Source organism: Hipposideros armiger, unplaced genomic scaffold (assembly GCF_001890085.2).
Source record: "Hipposideros armiger isolate ML-2016 unplaced genomic scaffold, ASM189008v1 scaffold_474, whole genome shotgun sequence".
NCBI lineage: Eukaryota > Metazoa > Chordata > Mammalia > Chiroptera > Hipposideridae > Hipposideros > Hipposideros armiger.
Window position 1 is genome coordinate 986,868 of NW_017731824.1, and position 19,611 is coordinate 1,006,478.

General features: G+C 44.0%; 1 protein-coding gene across 1 annotated transcript in view; it reads left to right on the plus strand.

Annotated features, from left to right (window-relative positions):
- The first annotated feature begins 391 nt into the window (after positions 1–391).
- Positions 392–19,611, plus strand: part of BMP6 (bone morphogenetic protein 6) — a 162,945-nt gene continuing 143,725 nt past the window's right edge. The window contains exon 1 of the mRNA XM_019666552.1: positions 392–1,040. Coding sequence (XP_019522097.1) covers positions 413–1,040 — 628 coding nt within the window. The 5' untranslated portion in view covers positions 392–412. The remainder of the gene's footprint in view (positions 1,041–19,611) is intronic.

The window sequence follows — 19,611 nt, forward strand, 5'->3', positions numbered from 1 at the left end:
AACCGCCTGGGAGGGCGCGGGGCCTCGCACGTGCGCGGGCAGCGAGTCCGAAGAGCGACTGTGCGGTGACTTGACCAGGGGCGAGGGCACCGGCTGCAGCGCTGCCCAGACTCCGACGCACCTGGCCTGGACCTTGCGCTTCTAGAGACCTGCGCGGGAGTGTGGGGACCCTTCGTCCTCTCCTCCAAGTGGTTCTGCGGCTGATTGGCCCCTTCTGCTCCCCTGCAGCCTGGGCAATTGGGGGCGCCCCACTGGACCATGAGAGATAAGGACTGAGGGCCAGGAAGGGGAAGCGAGCCCTCCGAGAGGTGGCGGGGGCTGTTCACGCCAAGGGCCACAGCGGCCGCGCTCCGGCCTCGCTCCGCTGCTCCACGCCTCGCGGAGCCCACGGGGCCAGCCCGGCCAGGCGGGGATGCCGGGGCTGGGGCGGAGGGCGCAGTGGCTGTGCTGGTGGTGGGGGCTGCTGTGCAGCTGCTGTGGGCCCCCGCCGCTGCGTCCGCCCCTGCCAGCCGCCGCCGCCGCCGGGGGGGCGTTGCTGGGGGACGGCGGGAGCCCGGGCCACGCGGAGCAGCCGCCGCTGTCCTCCTCCTCCGGCTTCCTCTACCGCCGGCTCAAGACGCACGAGAAGCGGGAGATGCAGAAGGAGATCCTCTCCGTGCTGGGGCTCCCGCACCGGCCCCGGCCCTTGCACGGCCTCCAACAACCGCAGCCCCCTGCGCTCCCGCACCAGCAACCTCGCGGGGAGCCCCCTCCCGGGCGGCTAAAGTCTGCACCCCTCTTCATGCTGGATCTGTACAACGCCCTGTCCAACGACGACGATGTGGACCCGTCGTCGGGCGAAGAGAAGAGACAGCCCGGGCCCCGCGGAGGGGCCAGCGCGTCCCAGCTTCGGCAGCCGCCCCCCGGAGCTAGGAACCCCCTCAACCGCAAGAGCCTCCTTGCCCCCGGACCTGGCGGCGGCGGAGCGTCCTCACTGACCAGCGCCCAGGACAGCGCCTTTCTCAACGACGCGGACATGGTCATGAGCTTTGTGAACCTGGGTAAGGATTTGGGGTAGCGTAACGACCAGAACATTGCCCCCTTTCCAGTTTCCCGGGCCTGGTACGGTGCAGGGTGAGAGGGTGGAGGCGCCCTTGGAGCGCAAGTCCCAGATGGTGAGGTGGGGACGCACACACAGGCAGGCTGCGCTCCCACCACCTGTGCGGCCGCACGTGCGGTACCCGGCGTCCCCGGCCGGGCTGCGGGCTGCGCGCTGCGGCCGCGGAGGCGGCGGACTGGCAGAGGCCTCAGTCACCGAAGTGCGGCGCCCCGCAGGCGCGTCTTTGTGGGCGTCCGGCGCACGTTCTGCGCTTTCCCCAAGAGTGCCCCGCTCCGGCCGAGTTAACTCGACTGTGGCAGAAAAGTCCGGCTTGAGTGTAGCCAGCTGGAAAGGAGAAGGCTTCACTACACTTTTTCTCCTAATTGTTTTCTTTTGCATCCTTAACGCGCTGAATGCCAGTTTTCCCACCGGGACTTTTAGGGAAGCCGACAGTAGCTGAGAAATTTGGAAACTTGACGTGACTGTGTTAAGTGGTATCCATGGAAGTGGGGGAGGAGGGTTGCAGAAGAAGGTGCCTAAAGGACCGCGGAAGGCGCGTTAGTCCCGGCCTGGCGGGGCTGGCGCGGGTTTGGGGCTGGAACCCGAACCCAACTGGGATAGCCAGTCCAGCACCCTCGCTCACATGCCTTTTGCTAGTGACCCCGAATGCTGAACTTCTGATCAATGCTGCCCGAGCTTCATGGGCAGAGAAAGGGTGCGGGTTAGGGGCAGGGGTTGGGCGCTGAGCTGGTCTGAACCGGTTGCCAGGCAACAGAATGGAAATTCAAGGGCGGCTAAATCGGGCTCCGCCACAAATGTTCTGTGGCAAACCCGGACGCAGTCACATAGCCTTCACCCTCCCCTCTGAGTTTTCTCATCTGTAAATGAGAACGGTGTAAGGAAGCCCTTTTTATTATTGTTGTGTCATCAATGCCTCCGATTAGTTCTACTCTTCATTCATAAACGGACTTAGCTTGGCGTACACAAAGGGATGTTGGGGACGCGTTCTTGGCGGGGAGAAAATGGGGGTGAAATAGCCACGCCCGAAGTGGGTGCAGCGGCATTGTTAGGTGCGTCTCGGCGGACTAGCTTACTCGTGGGACGTGTGGCCCTGCCCAGGCCCTAAAGTGGGTTAGCAGACACTTGCCAAAGTAGCATGTAAGTCGCCAAGCCACGTCAAAGACCTCCGTCCGTCACTTCAGGATACTATTTACTTGAATGACTCCCATATAAAATATTTTGGCGAGTTCTTTACAAGTTTATCTATGGGATGATTCTTAACTCCGCAGAGTTTAGGGGGAAGAAAGGAGGAGTGGGGGTGAAGAGGGGCGGATGTGGAGCAGGACGGTTGGCATCCAAGTGGCGCAGAAATCCTCCTGGGAAATTCATGAAACCGAATCTCACAGGGAGTGGAGGCTCAAGGCCTGCCAATCTTGCTACTTGCAGTGCCAGGGGTTCTGATTGGACAAGAATTTTCACAATTTATTGGACCCAAATCCAAGGTTGAGCTACTTCCAAGAAGCATTCTAAGGAAATTCTCCTGCCAGTCAATAAAGTTGGGGGAGGAGGGTGCAGAGAACCAGCGCTACTCCTTATTCTGACATCTCTGCTGCTTCTGGCTTAGTAAATTCCACCACTTGCCCTCTCCCTCACCACCCCCACCCAAGCTTCCTAACAACCATGGGGGAAATGTTGTACTGCCTCTTGGGGGTAGTTTCACCTGAACAAAGTGGAGGGAAAATGGCACTTCTGGCTCCTTCACAGAGAATCATGTTCAAGTATCCGGGAAAACAGTTCCTGGGCTTGGACCAAGATTCTCCACCTTCGCTGCCCACTAGCATCACCTGAGGACACTTAAAGAACTCAGGGATGCTGGGGCAGTTACGCAAGAATCTTTGAGGGTGGTCTCTGGTATTTCTTTTCTTTTCTTTCTTTTTTAAAGTGCCTTAGGTTTTTCTAATGTACCACCAAGGTTAAGCAGTACTGGCACAGGACATCCTGATGTCTGAAGGAAATCAATAAATCATCCTGGTAAGAGGTTAAGAGCAATGCTTCCTTGTCAGTGGCTCCCAAACATTGTGCACATTAGAATTACGTGGGGGCTTTTAAAAATCCAGATGCCTAGGTGGTACCCATATCAATTAATTCTGAATGTGTGGGGTAGAAGCCAGGTATCAGTATTTTTAAAGGTCCCGAGGTGATTCCAGTGTTTGAGAATCACTGCCTTACATGGTTTTTGAAATTGTTGAGAGTTGGCTTGAGGCAAGTTTGTAAAGTACTGTGACATTTACTATGTTTAATGACCTCCAAATTCTCATTCCTTACTTTTCTGACCTTTCCTGGTCTACAGGTACACACTGCTTCTGAGTCACACTGCTTGAAGCTGGTTGTCAACTAATCCTGCTAAAGTGATGCTTTAACATAGTATCTCCCTAGGGGTATTTTCACTTTTCATAAAGAATTGTTAACACACACACACACACCACGGAACCATTTTAAGAGAATTCAACAATACCAGTGTTAATTTCAGGCCTGGGACAGCCTGATAAAGAACTGAAAGAGATTCCTGATTAAGAAACTCTGCCTCAAGCCCCTCCTGTCAAACCACTGGACTTTCTGACTATAGGTTATAGCTATTAACCTGTAGGTCCAGTCCTGGATTCCAGATGGGTACTTAGAGGAGAAAACCTTTTCCAGAAAAGTAGACTTCAAGTCACAAAGCCATGCCACCTGCCAGTCAAGCAATTCTATTTAATCTTAATTCATTTAGCAGTAGGAAAGGGGGATTTCATATAAGAGGCTAAAATGGCTCTAAGCAGGACAGTTCATTTGAAGAAAGTAATTGTTTAGCAATGTGGATTCTCTAAATAAGGATGCTGGGAGAATTCCATAGATTTCCTAATCCATGTCAATGGCATGTTAGCTGCTCAATTACATGACTCAACTATTAAAGAAGCTACAGAAAGATACAAGTTGTAGTACTATGTTATAAAGTACTCTTACATCCACTGAGTTAGATAAGTTATAAGCAAAGTATAAGGGAAAGCGTTACATAGTTTTAAGCAACATTTTTTCTTGGGACTAGGGAATAATTTACTCATGAAATACATTTAAAAACCCCGAGCCTTGTCAGCCATAGTGGCTATCAGGAAGTATGAATCAACAGGATAAATTTCTCTGGCATATCCCAAATGCTGGTCATTGGACCAGAAACTCACTGTTGTTTTATGCTGACTGTTTTAAACTCCCTCTGGGTGAATAGGCTGGGGGTGTGTTACCTCCTGAGTGCTAACTGGCTAGTGTGCAGAGTGCCCCAGGGAAACTGCTGTACTCATGAACCTGCATTCAATCAGGGCCACAGATGCCATTTTCTCCTTGTTTTCTAATGCTAAAAATGTCTTGGCAGCCTAATAAGCAAGCCTGCCAATTTGGTGACCTTGGAGAAGTATCTCGAAATATCCTTCAGGTCTTGGCTTAAAATTCACCTTCTTAGAGAAGCCTTCTCTAACCATTCTACAGAAATCCATGCTGCCCCCACCCCCACTCACTTCATTACCATCACACCACCCTGTTTATTTCCTTAGTTGCACTTATCACAAGCAGTATATTTTTTTCTTTTACAATTTGCTTACTCATTTATTTGTCACTCCTCTATGATATGGAGCTTAAAAGGCAACCAGGCTTATCTACTACTGTAACTTGAGTCCCTAACATAATTCTGAGCACGTAGAAGTTGCTTAATAAAAATTGAATTAATGAAAATATACACATATCCCTCATTTAAAATTTATATTTCACTAATCTGGTGATCATTTAGAAATGGTATACCTGTAAGTAAGTGAAGACATTTAGGACATTGAGATACATGGTATTTGATGTGTATCATAATGCTTTATTAATAAACCTCTTTTGTATTATCCATATGTATATTAATTTGTAATTAATTTGCATCACATTTGAGAGTAGCTCAAAGGTTTCTTTAAATCGCTGCATTTCAGACTTCATTTATTTATTTTGAGTTAATGATGTGTTGATCTCCAGGTTCTAGGATAAAACGGAATAAACTCAAATTATGCTCAGAAAAGGGAATCAGTATGTATTAGTACAAGAAATAAGAAACTTGTACTAAAAATACTGGCAATCTGACAAAATTACTCTCGGGAATCATAAATTAGAAGAAAAATGGAATTATTTTCTACTTGTATTTGTAACCAGATGCACTGTACTGTCTTTTTCTCAGAAACACGGGATCAGTGATACTATTTTTCATTTAAGCTGCCTGTACTTACGAAGATTTTTGTTAGCAGAAAATAAATGCATGCTTGCAAAGCTACTCACAGCAAAAATAGTTTGGAGAATGTGGTTCAAAGAAGCAACAGATTTTCTCCTAAAGAGATTTAAAATAGTAAATGTGAAATTCAGTGATATTTCAACAAAAAGTTGTACAAAGTGTTCTTAAACTCAGATCAAAGGGCAAGCAGATATCATTGTTTAGACCTCAGATGGTGTTTCCTCTGGTTGTCCTTCTAAGAATGGGTATAGATCCTTTTTTAAATATGCTGAATCATGCTTAGTTCCTCTACTTAAGAGCTTACCTCTGATTAGCATGGAGGAAGGATTCCCCGTGATATAACTGGGTAAGTGAAAAAAAACTCAATGTTCAGCACTTTTTTCAACATGTAATAATTACGTTCCATCACCGTGTTTTCACAGTTTAGCTACTTTAAATACCGGATTTCAAATTAATATTTTACTTGCATATGGGGGCGAGTGGGTAGGTGGGTGAATAACGGATACCAAAGGTAGTATAACAAACTCTTAAAGATAACAGCTCTGTTATCTTTGCCTCCCCTTCATTTGTTTAAGAGCTGAGTTAGAAAAGGAAATTGAAGAGGGTAAAATTTCTTGGATAATTAACTAGCTTTCTGTAACTTTTTCACAAGTCAGTCCTCCACTGCCTGTTTCCCATCCTGTATTTAAAAATGAATTATTTCATGGAATGTGGTTTTTTTCCCCTTAATATAAAGCCATTACAGTTTTTTTTTTAAATTTTTCTATTTTGAGTCTTACTCTGCTCCCCCCACCCCATCCTCTTGTCTGAATTTTAGTCACCTTACCCCTGCTGCTTCCAGCAGTGGGAAGGAAAGTAGGCAAGAGATAATTGTGTTTCTGACTAGAAGCTTCCATCAGAGTCAATGGAGTAGAAATTAGTGTAAAAACTTCATAAGATATAAACAGTTTGCCGAGTCCCCAGGCATATAAACAGCCATTGAACATTAACCCTTTTATCTCACCCTCCCCTGAGACCATTGTTCAACCCAGTCAGGAGGAGGGCAACATGGGGTGGTGTGGTGGACAGCTGGCTTTGTTTCATCTTTTGTGTTCCCCACAGAGATCTAGTGCTTTCTGTTGTTCTTCTTTCTCTGTTTTCATCATGACAGAGAAGTTGCTTTTATTCAGACATATTTCTCCTCTCATAATACCCTCACCTCTTCTTCAACACCCTGGCTCCCTTCTCTCGTTCTACTCTTGCCCTCTGGAAACTTGTGAGCCAGAAAGTGGCCCCAATCTCAATATATGGAAGTGAGCCAGAAATTCTTAGAACCTCAGAGTTATACCTGCTGATCTTCTACCACAAGTACTCGACATAAATGACATTGTAGTTCACTGAAGTTGATTGGATTTTTTTTGTTCAGTTACTAATGTATTGAAAATCCTGTTCTCTACATTTATTTCCCCACTGTAATTATATAGTATTTCAGCTCCCGTATGGATAGACTCTGGAGCTGGCTGTGGTCACAGCTACCTTCCATAACATTGTTTTTCTGGGGAAACATACCCAGCAACAGACAACCCATTTTTATGTAGGGTATTCTCTATTATCAATAAGAAGTTTGGGGTTATGGGTACAATTTGTGTTATCCATAGATCATAGAATTTAGAGCTTTAAAGATTCTTGCATATCATCTAGTCTCTTATGTTTGCAGTTAAATGTGTTCAGTTTATTCAGGATCATTTCCTCTTTGCTGCTGGTACATCTTAAGGCTGAGGGGCCACCAACAGAGCCACAGAGATCCTAATGCACAGGGGAATAGGGCCATAGGGTTGTTGGTCAGGCCTGAGGGGATAATTAAGGTGAAGTTACAAAAGAACGCAAGAGCACAGCCTGGGACAAGAGGTGGGTTTGCCCAAATCTGGAAGTTTGAGTTTTCTTAGGGGACAGCATTCTCTCCTAGAACTCTGCTTTTAGAAAAGAAAAAGTTATGCACATCTATAAATATCCCCTTGTTTGGTATGTGGAAGGACTGTTGACCCCAAAGAATTGTTTTCTGCTCTGAAAGTGAGTTGAAAACCACGTTGCTCAGAGCCACATTGTTCCTCTGATGCCTGCAGGCTCTTCCTGCCCTTCCCATGTCTATTATTAAAGAGATTGGGTCCATAATAGAGATGATATCTAAATTACATCAGGTCATTCCTTGATAGGTCCCTGTGGTCTTGTTATCTCTAACCCAGTCCCAGATGACTGGGCTGAAGACTCCCCTTCAAACGTTTTTGCAGAATGAGGTTCTGGTTCTGAGAGGGAGAGCCTTCCTGACTTCCAGGTTCATGGGCATACGCCCTTGATTACTAATCCTGCTAGATAGGTTGGGATTGTCCTAGGCCTGAAACATCCTTGCTCCATGGTGCTGATTTTATGTTCAGATTGTTTTCTCATCATCAGAGAGCCCTGTGGGGGGAGGAGTGGTGTACGGCTTCACAGCAGGCAGAAAACAGCGCCCCGGCTGGTGCGCCCGTTGGGGCCTTGCCACGCTGAACTTTGATATCCGCCTGGCCCCTTATTATGACTCTCCTGCCTCTTACCCTTTTCACCTTGTCCAGAATGTGACTTCCAGCCTCAAACATCTGCGTTTGTTGATTGTTGTTCCTGTGTTTACAGTCTTGTTGGTTTCCTGTACATGAACATGGGCTGGCAAAAAGTTCTGATTCATGTATCTGCAGAGCATGAACTAACCATATCGTTGGTGTGAGCTACTTTATGTGCTGATTAGGCCAGGAGGTTTTTCTAATTGGCTTGGCTTTATCTCTGAGACCAGTTATTTTCTCTCTCTTCTTTTAAATCTATGAATTGTATTTAAATATTCTAAAGACAGAGCATTGTAAACTGCAAAATTAAGCACTAAAAGTTTCACTTGACTTTGTTTTTTCCCCCAGATTTTATTTGAACACTCAAATCAGAATAGATTAATAACAGAGAAGCTGTATATTTTTTTAATAGGCTTTATTGGGGGTGCGGGGGTGGGGGTGGGGTGGCGGGCAGTTTTAGGTCTACAGCAAAATTGAGTGGGAGATGCAGAGATTTCCCAGATATTCCCCATCTGACACATGCATGGCCTCCCCCACTATCGACATCCTTGAGCTGAGTTATGGTACATTTGTTACTATTGATTCACCTACATTAATACATCATTATCACCCCAAATCCATAGTTTATGTTACAGTTTGCTCTTGGTATGGGACATTCTATAGGTTTGGACAAATGTATAATGACATGTACCTACCATTATAGTATACAGAGTAGCTTCAGTGTCCTAAAAATCCTCTGTGGAGAAGCTGTATATTTAACCAGGAAACCAAATCAATAAAAATCTTAAAAATCAAAATATACAATTTGGGAGACTAGAAATAAAATGCCTTTGTTGAATATTATTTTGTTTCTGGTGTTTTACCACATCGGTGCATAAATAAGTAATTTTGATTGACTCTGTGGGCTTCAGTTTGTATGTCTGTGTGTTGACACCAAGTCCATTAGAAATCTCTCTCTCTGTCTCTCCCTCTCTCTCTCGTCCAGGAGTTTAAAAATCTTTTTTCTTCCACATACTTTCAGTGAGGTGTCTGTCACCATAGTACCTAGACAATCCCTCAGGGCAGAGATATGAGCGATTAAATTTCTTCCTGCCTTGTGCCCTGTTTGATCCGTGCTCTGCAGGATTTGGGGGAGTAAAAGAAGCCTGAAGAATGGACAAGAATTATAGGAATTCTGTGCTTATAAATTATTGAAATTTGGGGGGTTGTTAGGGGAGGGGCTAAATAGTTTTCCTTACTTTATGAAAATGTATATTAAAACTCAGTGTGACTTTTGGATTGAGAAACTCACAAAAATATCTTTTATTGGCCCTAGAGGCAGGATCAGGGGACTTTCAAAGGTTTCCTCAGGAGAGACTGCTTAGAGGAGATTAAAACTAAATTAATAGAGACTCCATAAATCCAGTGGTCTTTGTAAGTGATATGTAGATTAAGCTCATTTGCTTTGAACTATTTTCTATGAGAAAAGGCTACACAGATTCATGATAAATAAATAAGAAAATACTATAATATAAATAAGCAACATACGAGGTCTGACAATTAAGTTCGAGAACTTATTGCAATGATGTTGCTAACCTTTTTGGTATCAGAGAGATTATTCATTATGAATTTGTACCAACTGGACAGTTAACCAAGTTTACTATTTGGAAGTGCTGAAAAGGCTGCGTGAAAAAGTTAGACGACCTAAACTTTTCGCCATCAATTCATGGCTCTTGCTTCATGACAATGCACCAGCTCACAGCACACTGTCTGGGAGGGAGTTTTTAGCCAGTAAACAAATAACTGTATTGGAACACCCTCCCTACTCACCTGATCTGGCCCCTAATGACTTCTTTCTTTCTCCGAATATAAAGGAAATATTGAAAGGGAGACATTTTGATGACATTCAGGACATCAAGGGTAATACAATGACAGCTCTGATGGCCATTCCAGAAAAAGTTCCAAAATTGCTTTGAAGGGTGGACTAGGCGCTGGTATTGGTGCATAGCTTCCCAAGGGGAGTACTTCGAAGGTGACTAGTAATATTCAGCAATGAGGTTTGTAGCACTTTTTCTAGGATGAGTTAGCAAACTGAATTGTCAGTCCTCGTAACCCTAAAGAGTGCTATTGAACAAATAGTAGTTCATTTGAGATATTTTGGGAACTTGTGAGCATTTCTTTACAAATAATGTACAGGTGAGACATTTCATGAATTCTCCCCATGTCTCCTCATTTCAACTATCCATTTTCTCACTGAATTCTAGTTAAACGACCCACCTCTTATCCTCGCCCTCCCTACCCCTGTCCCCAGAGATGAAACCTCTCAAAAAGAGGGAAGAGCTTGAGGCCATGGCGGTATCAGTGGGCTTGAGAAATTCAGCTTTGTTCCATAACATCTGACTTAGTATGTGCTGTGGTTTAACTACCATTCTGGTAGGATAGACATTTACCTGAGCAAGAAGTGAAATGATGCTGAAAGGTAGTGCTAAGACTTACAGAGGGTAATACTGAGGAGGACACCTGAAGATATTTGGAGCATTGTGTTTCTCCCAGGGGGCCATGGCACAGGCTTTTGCAGTTGTAAGGGGGTCTATTTAGGGCAGAATTCTTTAACACCAGCTTTGGGAGCCGGTCCCACAAATCTGGCACCTTGGTTATTTCATCTCCTCAGTTGAGGTTGTTTGACCCTATTGTTATACACGCAGACATGTGTAGTCATTATAAGACGTGGACACCAACACCGCTGCAGGAACGTAGGTGGTCCCCAGTGGAGGTTAGTTTCCCTCTTTCGCTCTTGCTTTTCTCGCCCTTCTTCTCTTTTTTTCCTCCCATTAATAAGTTTGGCAATGCCATTGCATTTATGTCAATTATATCTGTTCTTTCCCCATAGTGTTGGTGACTTCAGTTACTCTTAACCTAGCAGAGTGGATTATACTCATCTCCGTGGACCCCAGTTTCTTCCACCGAAATGACTCATTGCTCACTCACTACAGGTTAAGTAGCTGGTGCTAGGAAGTGCTTAAGGCCTGTTCCATACAGAGTTGAGGAAAGAGCCCTTGATTAAGATTCAGGAAGCTTGAATCTAGCCTCTGGTCTTAGTATTATCCCTTTTTATAATACCTTGCTCAAGCCACTTAACCAAATTTCTTTCCTTTTCTGTAAAATGTGAGTATGCGGCTAGATGAGCATTTTCCAAATAGTGTTTCATAGGACGATAATACTTTTCCAACATGTTCTGTAACAGAAGATCACAGAAGGACTTTATATCATATTCCTCTGTTTGAGATTTACAAGTCTATTAGCATATGAAAGCCCCGACAAGCCCAGCGGTAAAGAAGTCTGCTAACTTGTTTTAATAGTTTTTTGAACTTACTCTACTTAGTAACCCTTTTTTTCTGAAACACTCTTGTGTCAGACCTGGGCCTCTCTGTCCCCAGATCCACTCCTGCCCCTTTCTTTTTTCTTCTCTGTAGGTTGGGGATGGGGCCCCAGGAGCCTACATTTCCAGCTGCTACTTCTCTTCTGTGGCCCCAGCTTTCTCTGGAAGGGCTGCCTCCTTCCACCTTCTGGCCCTAGGCTCTCTCCTCCTTCCTGTGGGTGGGAGAGGCTTCCCGCTGCTGCTAGGCCATAGGTTGTCTCACCATGACCTGCTTGGCCGCTTAGCTCTCCCTCTGCTCTGCCACCAGCTAGCTCCCTGCGTTACATTTTCTGTTGTGAACACTTGCAGGGGTTCTCTTTCTCTGGTGGGACCCTGATTGGTATGGCCTCTTAATTCCCTGGAACACAGTAGGGAAACCCCAGACTGGATGGTACTCAGAAATCAGGAGTGTTCCCTGTTGTGTATCTCTGAGTGATGATTTTCTTAAACAGCTGTTTTTTTTTTTTGAGGTATAATTGACATACAATAAACTGCTTATTTAAAGTGTACAATATGATAGCCGTTGGTAGATATGTATACTTGTGAAACCACCACCACAGTCAAGTTAATGAACACATCCAGAGTTATTCTTTTAAACAGTTGCCTAAGCCAGGAAATGAAATAATCAATCCTAACACACAGGAAGCGCAGTGAAAATTCCCATCTTTCACTGATGCCATTGCTCTTCATGTTTTTATCTTATATGCTTTGAACATCCTTAAGAACAGAATTTGCTGAAGATGTTTGTGAATGGTTTTCTTGGATCAGAGACCTGTAGGCTCAAGCCCCGGCTCTTAGCACTTGTGACTGGCCTGTGTCATACCTCACCTCCCATATTTATTTTAGGAAATAATAAAAATAGGCAGATATTTTTTCTAATTTTGAGATCAAGCATCTAGGGTATTTTGGGGTTGTCAGTGATCCTATTGGCATCTTGTTTCTAGATTCTCCAGTTTAAAAGATTTGATACTTTTGGAAAAATCACAGAGATGCTTCCCTGTGTTTTTGTTTTAAACCCTGGCAATTTAGGTAGGGCAAAAATTCAAGAAATTTATGAAAGTAGACTCCAGTTTACCCTCAACTTTCCCCCTATGCTTATCCTTCTCCAAATGTTCTGTAAGCTTAAGTAGAAACTGCATTTTTTTTTTTTGCAAGAAAACATAAGTATATCTGTATGGCCTTTTGCCTTAAAGAATGACTGATGCCACTTATTCTATGTTATCAGGCAAAAACTGAGACTTTTATAGCAGCAAATTTATGTTAACCATTAGTAGATAGTAAGACGGGAGAATTTGGAGATTTTGGGAGAAAATTATTATTTAGAGTAGTAGCATTAAGATTCTGCATAACATGCAATCACGTAATAGAACAGTTTTTTGAGGTTAATTAACACCCCCACCCCTGCCTTCAGAGAAGCTGCAGCTTCCTGCTTGCTTTCTCCTCTCCCCTTAGTCTGATTTCTGTTCCCATCACATTGCTGAAATTCTTCTATCAGAGGCAACTCATGACTCAGCCTTGAGTCTTCATCCTCCTTTCTGCAAGCCTTTATCATGTTGACATCCCTTTTCCCATGCTGTACAGTCCTTCTGAGAAATTCTCTCCTTGGCTTCTGTAATGCTGTTTGTTCACTCTTAGTTCTTTTTCTAACCCACAGACCGCTGCTGTGTTTTGGGACATTTCCTGAAAAACAGCAAAAGGTTCGGAAGGGTTGGCACTACCCCTACCCGTGGGGCTGAGATAGCCGTGGGTTAGGGGTGGAGGGAGCACATTGAGCCTTAGGAGTGAGGAGATAGGAAGTGTCCACAGGGCATGATGGTGGGCGGGAGCCAGGCTGTCAGGGGAACCGCCATGGACGCTTGTGGCCTGGTGGGAGAGCAAACCACCGTGATGGGGAACCCAGCAGCTGGTGGATTCAGAAGGCCACCTGTCAGCTACAGGGGGGTCTCGCTTCTGAACACCTCCTCCTGTATTTCCTTCCCTTTCACTAACCCACATATTCAAAGCGTGGCCCTGCCCCGGAATCATATGGTGAGTGCCGCCCTTCTCAAGCTGTCTTGAACCACTTGTGCAAGAACCACTTTGGCTTTTAAAAAAATTTTTAATTTCTGTGGACCTATACTTTTGTAAAATTCACTAAACATGAATTACTAGAAAAGCGAAATGGGAAAAACAGAAAACGCATATGAAGTCAAGCCTCAATTTTTAATTATTAGAATCCATTGATATAAAATTATCAGTCAAACTGCTATCAAACTGTGTAGGTAATCTCCATTTCTGTACTTAGCTCATTGCAGGCCAGTCACAAAGAGTTTGTGGGATCAGCACAGACCTGGCCTATTATTCACATGCAGCTTCTTGGACCCTCCCTGACTCAGGGGATCTGGTGTGAGGATCTACATTTTAACAAACTCACTTGGAGATGAGAGTGGTGACTAAGGTTTGAGAACCAGCGTGCTAGTTACTCAGGTTCAGCCTCAATCTCTGCTCTCACTCCCTACACCCAGTCAGTTTCCAGACTTACTGTTTCTGCTTCTAAGCTATCTCACTCCCATCTTCCAATCTTTCTTCTCCACTCTGTCCCCAAATTCCCTAGATGAGAACTTTATGATCTTGGGCTTGACTTCTATGCTGGTCTCCTCTAATGCCAATCTATCCTTGCACAACACTAGCTCGGTTTTTCCATAGCACAGATGTGATCTGTTATCCCTGCATCACCTTCATTGGATTCTCATGGTCTACTGAATAAAGCCATCTTGATTTCCATTCCCTTTCAATTTCAGCTTCTCCACTCATCTCTGTATACATATCATTCAGCCAACTAACTCTGCTCCGTGATTTCCTTCTTCTGGCTTTTTGTCATGATTTCTCCCATTTACATGGTGCAATTGCCCACTTCCATGTTCTCAGCTCTATCCTTCAAACCTCAGCTCAAGTGCCATCTCATCAAGGAAACATTTCTGAAATTTGCTTACCATGTGCCATGACTCTTTGGAAGAATACTGGGGGCCTAGTGACTTTCCCTAGTGCTGAACACCACAGAGTGGCATTCTAATTTCAGACATATGTTAGCAGACGAGTTCGGTGTGGCTTAGAGGAGAGTTGGGAGCCTTGAGTTCCACTGTTGGCTCTGCCACCCAGCAGCTGTGTGGATTTGGGCAAATCACCTTCAACACCAACTTCTCTGGTTCTCTGATGCTTTATTTATCTTGATGCTTCCTCACCCCACCAAGTACGTAGCATGGTGCCTTACTTAAGTTGATGGTTTCTCTAAAATAAGATAAAGTACAATAAAATAAAACTGGTGTGTGCTGTCTTTCTTTCTCTCATCAGTAATAACATCAAACATTTAAATGAGAGAATTATAAGCTGTGAAACAGTATGCAGATATTAGGAATCTTAACTTCCATTCGCAGCAGTGGTTATAAAAAGAGATGTTGCCTTCTTTCAGGGTTCATGTTCTGTGACTCTCTAGATGGTTTAGGGAAAAAAGCCCTCAGGAAGAAGAAATATTATTTTCCCTCTACCTGATGTCATGACTTTAATAAGTATTACTAGGAGTCAGAAAGAAGTGCCGTTGAGTCTAAATTTAAATACACTAGTTGTGCCTAGCAAGCTTTCATGCGAGGAGGAACGATTCCTCCTGCAGGTGCCGATGCAAAATACTTATCTTGTCAGCTTCTACTTCAGGCCGGCTGGCTTGGCTTACATGGTGAAGGTGTTAGACACTCTGTTTACATAAGGGCTGAGGGGGTGACATAATGTCTATTGAAGCAAAGTCACTTAGTTCCCCACTAGGCAACAGGGAGCATTTAAAAACCGAAAACAGATCAAAGCCATGGGCAGGGTTGAGATACCCCTACCCAGGAGCAGAACAGTCTGGCCAGGGAGGGGGTGGTCTCTTGGTTGGTTGCCCGGAACAGACGTGCATTATTGCCTCACTGTATTTCTAGACCATTGGTGAAATGAATCAGGAGGAATTAAACTCTGAGCAGCCAATCCAGAGAGACTGCTTAAGTAGGCAGAAGTGTGTCCAAATAGGCTGGAAAAAATGTCAACTGAGAGTAAGCACATACAAGATGTGATGTTTCTCTTTTTATAGACTGTTATAAAAGTTGTTTAAAATTAAACAACTCTTCAGTGCTTAAATTATGTATAATGAGACAGGTAGGTCCTGGAACAGAGAGCTTTTTTCCCTCCCTTATCCCACTTAAATTTTGCTCCCTCTACCAGAGTATGCAAGACATAAACACTTTCATTTCCAGGATATAAGCCTTAGCATGTAGGGAAGGGAGGAAGATGGAGTTGACACAGGCCACAGAAGTAGCAAATCTAGTTCTCTTTTACATTTTATTTGATGAACTTCAAGGCTGTAGCCAAGGGAAATATGAAAATAATTTGAGACTCGTATCTGTAAGTCCCGTCAAGTGATAATGTTTTCTATTTTATACTTTTTAAATATATGTAGATACAGAAAAAAGTATACTATACAGTATATACTCCCTTTATGACCCCCCAACCCCAAATAAGTAGAATATTGTTATTTCTTTCAGTTTTATTCAGGTATAATAATTGACAAATAGACATATTTAAGGTGTACATCATTATGATTTGATATATTGTGAAATATCCACATTCAAGCTAATTAACATATCCATCATCTCACATGGTTACCATTTTCTTTCTGTTTTTTTTTGTGTGTGTGTGCTGAGGACACTTAAGATCTATCCTGTTAGCAAATTTCGAGTATACAGTACAGAATTGCTAATTATATTTACATTGTTGTACATTAGATTTCCAGAACTCATTCATCTTATAGAACTGAAGCCTTGTACCCTTTGACCAACGTTTTCCTATTTTTCTCTCCCCCACCCCCCAGCCCTTGCAACCACCATTCTACTCTTTGCTTCTACAAATTTAACTATTTTAGATTCTACATATAAGTGAGATCATACAGTATTTGTCTTTCTGTGACTGGCTTATCTAATTTAGCATAACATCCTTCAGGTTCATCCATGTTGTTGTAAAGGGTAGGATTTCCTTCTTTGTTAAGGCTGAATAATAATAATCCATTGTATGTGAAAGTGTGTGTGTGTGTGTGTGTGTGTGTGTGTGTACATACACATACACACATGACACATTTTCTTTATCCATTCATCCGTCAATGGAAGACACTTAGGTTGTTTCCATATCTTGGGTAATTTCCTGTTTTATGTTTATTTTTTTGCCATATTTAAGAACAAGTAATATTGTGTACTGATGCATTATTCAGGACTCATAAGGTTAAGGTGTCTTGGCTATTGTAATATCTATCCCTTCCTTAGTATTATTTTGTTTCTGTTTGGCTGGATCTTGTTAGAATCACAGTTTATCTTGTGTCTGTAGGATGGCATCTAACCACAGGCCTTCTACCTCCCTCTCAGTGTCGGGTGACACTCTTTTCTGAAGCAAATGGGTCATCCTTTGTTTTCAGGGCAGTAGGAATGTTTGTCATTCTCATGCCCTTGGTCTCTCTCTGTCTCTGTCATTGGGCATTATATTTTCGTGGTCCTTCTGGTGCCTGGGGCCTGGCTCATAGGAAGCTGAGCTCAGAATTGAAACATCTGAAGTGCCACCTTGCATCACTAAAACCACAGAGACAACTGGGATAGCCCTATTAACACTACAAAAATAAAATATGTCACCAGAACATTTCACTAGAATGAGGAATTTATTTCCATGGGTCCCTAAGGTCAACTGCGGTACATGCTTTTTCCTACTGGGCAGCAAACATGTTTTACCAAACTCTTACCTAAGTGCTTTTCGTTTACACTTCCACAATGAATTCTTGGCTGACTCCATGTTGATTCCTGCAAATATTGTGATTGACTTCCACACCTTTTTGAGGAAGCAAATTCCAAGTTGCCATTCGTCTTTTAATTGTTGCCAATGTTTATTGTGAAAATTTTCAAACATAAAGAAAGGTGGAAAGATTTTGCCGTGAGCATCTGTATACCCTCCACAGCATGCGAAAAAGATCTGTTTATAAGAGGATTACGTGTAGCATATGAAGATAAAAGTATGTAAGTTCTATTGTCGCATCATTTTATGTTCTGGAAGATATGGTGACGGTGTGCCTTTAACCAAAAGGAATCCGACACTGGGCAACACACCCTGAAAAAAAGGTTCCTTAAACTCAGAAGCGTCTTCAGTATTAGAAATGACAGATTTAATGTGGTTGTCCAGTGTTTGTGGAGCCTTTTTTAAGGCCAGGCTAAGTGCTGACTACAGTGGGAGGGGAGAGATGTAGTTGCTGACTCCAGGGAAGGCAGATGCATGGACACCTAACCCTGGCCCTGAACAGAGTATGGTGCTATGACCGAGGTCAACACAGGATATTATGGGAGCACGAAGGAGGATGTGATTAATTTATGAGGGCCATGGCATTCAGGCTGAGTGTAGACAGAAGAGCTGGATTTCTGCTATTGGATGTGGAAGGCACGGGCATTCCTGACTGAGGAACGCAGAAGGTAAATGGTGATGGGGCTTTGGGCTTGGGGAGAGGCCTGGGGTGCTAGGTCCAAGGGTGAGTGGGTCCTGAGGATGGTATGGGACTCAGGTAGGGAGGAGGTTGGGAAGATAGGCTAAGACCAGATTGTGAGGGGTAGTGAAGCTATTCTAAGGAATTTAGACTTTATTTTACAGGCCGCGAGGAACTATTTACAACTTTTCATTAAGGCTACGGAATGACTGACGTGTGTTTTAGGAAGACATTTTTGGTAGCGGTGCAGAGGAGGCCAGGAACAGAGGCTGGACATGGGGAGACCAGCTAGGACATTTCTGCAGCGTTTGAGGGTCTCTTTGAAATTTTAAAAGCATTTTGCATTTTTCCTTTCCTCCCATTAAGTTTAGAATGTTTAATAAAGAGGGGAAATTAGGTGACAAATTCATGAATAGCACCTAAGAGATTTTAACTTGTGGAAAAAGTGCTACTTCCAGTAACCAAAATCTGAAGGGTTGTGATTTAAATAGACATTTAAATAGACTTAACCTGGTCTTCCTGGAACTCTCTCCCTCATTTCTCCTTAACGATTAAAAACAGCCATTTGTGAGCTTAGACTTGTGGTCAAGGTGCAGAGAACGTTTTGGTCTCTGAAACTAATTGGCTCAGGGGGAGCCTGCGGCAGTGACCTAAGCCTCCTTCACAGGCGACTCAGCCCAACCGAACTGACCGGATTGAGATTCAGCTTCCTTTTCCACCTGCTTTGTCTGCACTCTGTTGGCCAAACCACACCTGTGACAGGTAGTGTGAGATAGGTGTCATCTCCTGGAGCTGGAATTAGCCAGTGCCAATTCAAGCCGTTGACACACTCTTCTCCTTTCTACCTCTCCAGTTAATCACATGAGGACCCACTCCTAAGAAAATTTTGTTTATAGTATGCAGCTCAAAAAGCGTCATGACCTTGGTCCACATAAACCAGGACAACCATGTGTATGAGAGAGAGATGGTTTAGACGTGTAGACATTCAGTGTTGGTATTTGCAGAAGGCGGGATTCCGGCCCCTACAGTATTCGCCCCCTGCTACCCTGTGAGTGTGTTACCTTACATGGCAAAAGGGAATTAAGGTTGCTAGACGGCTGACCTTAAAATAGGGAGATTATCCTGGATGATCATTCACAAGGGCCCTTAGAAACAGAAGAGGAAGGCAGAAGGGCACGAGAGATACAATGCAAGAAGAGCAGAGAGAGTCAAAGGGGGGCAGGGACTTAACCAGCTGTTGCTGTCTTTGAAGATGGAGGAATAAGCCTCAAGCTAATGACCACAGTGGCCTCTAGAAACTGGGAACAGCCCTCAGCCGACAGCCAGCAGGGAAACAGGGACACCGGTTCTACAACCACAAGGAACTATATTCTGCCAACAGCGCCAATGAGCAAAGAAACAGATTGTCCGGAGAGCCTCCAGAAACGAAAGCAGTTCTTCCCACACCTTGATTTGAGCCCAGTGAGACCCATGTTGGACTTCTGACCCACGTAACTGTGAGAAAACAAATTCATGCCGTTCTAAGCCACTAAATGAGCGGTAACTTGTGAAGTCAGAAAAAAAAAAAAAGAATACAATGTTATTTATGCAGGGCTTTGATACTCCTCTTGGTCCCTTGGAATCCTCTGAATTAGAGCAATCAGAATGGTGGCATTCTGAGGGGTTAGACCTGCAGGTGCTGGATGCGGACTGCCTGTGTTTGAAGAGGGGTTTTACCCCTTACTTGTGTGGCTTTAGGTCATGGGTTCTCTCTGT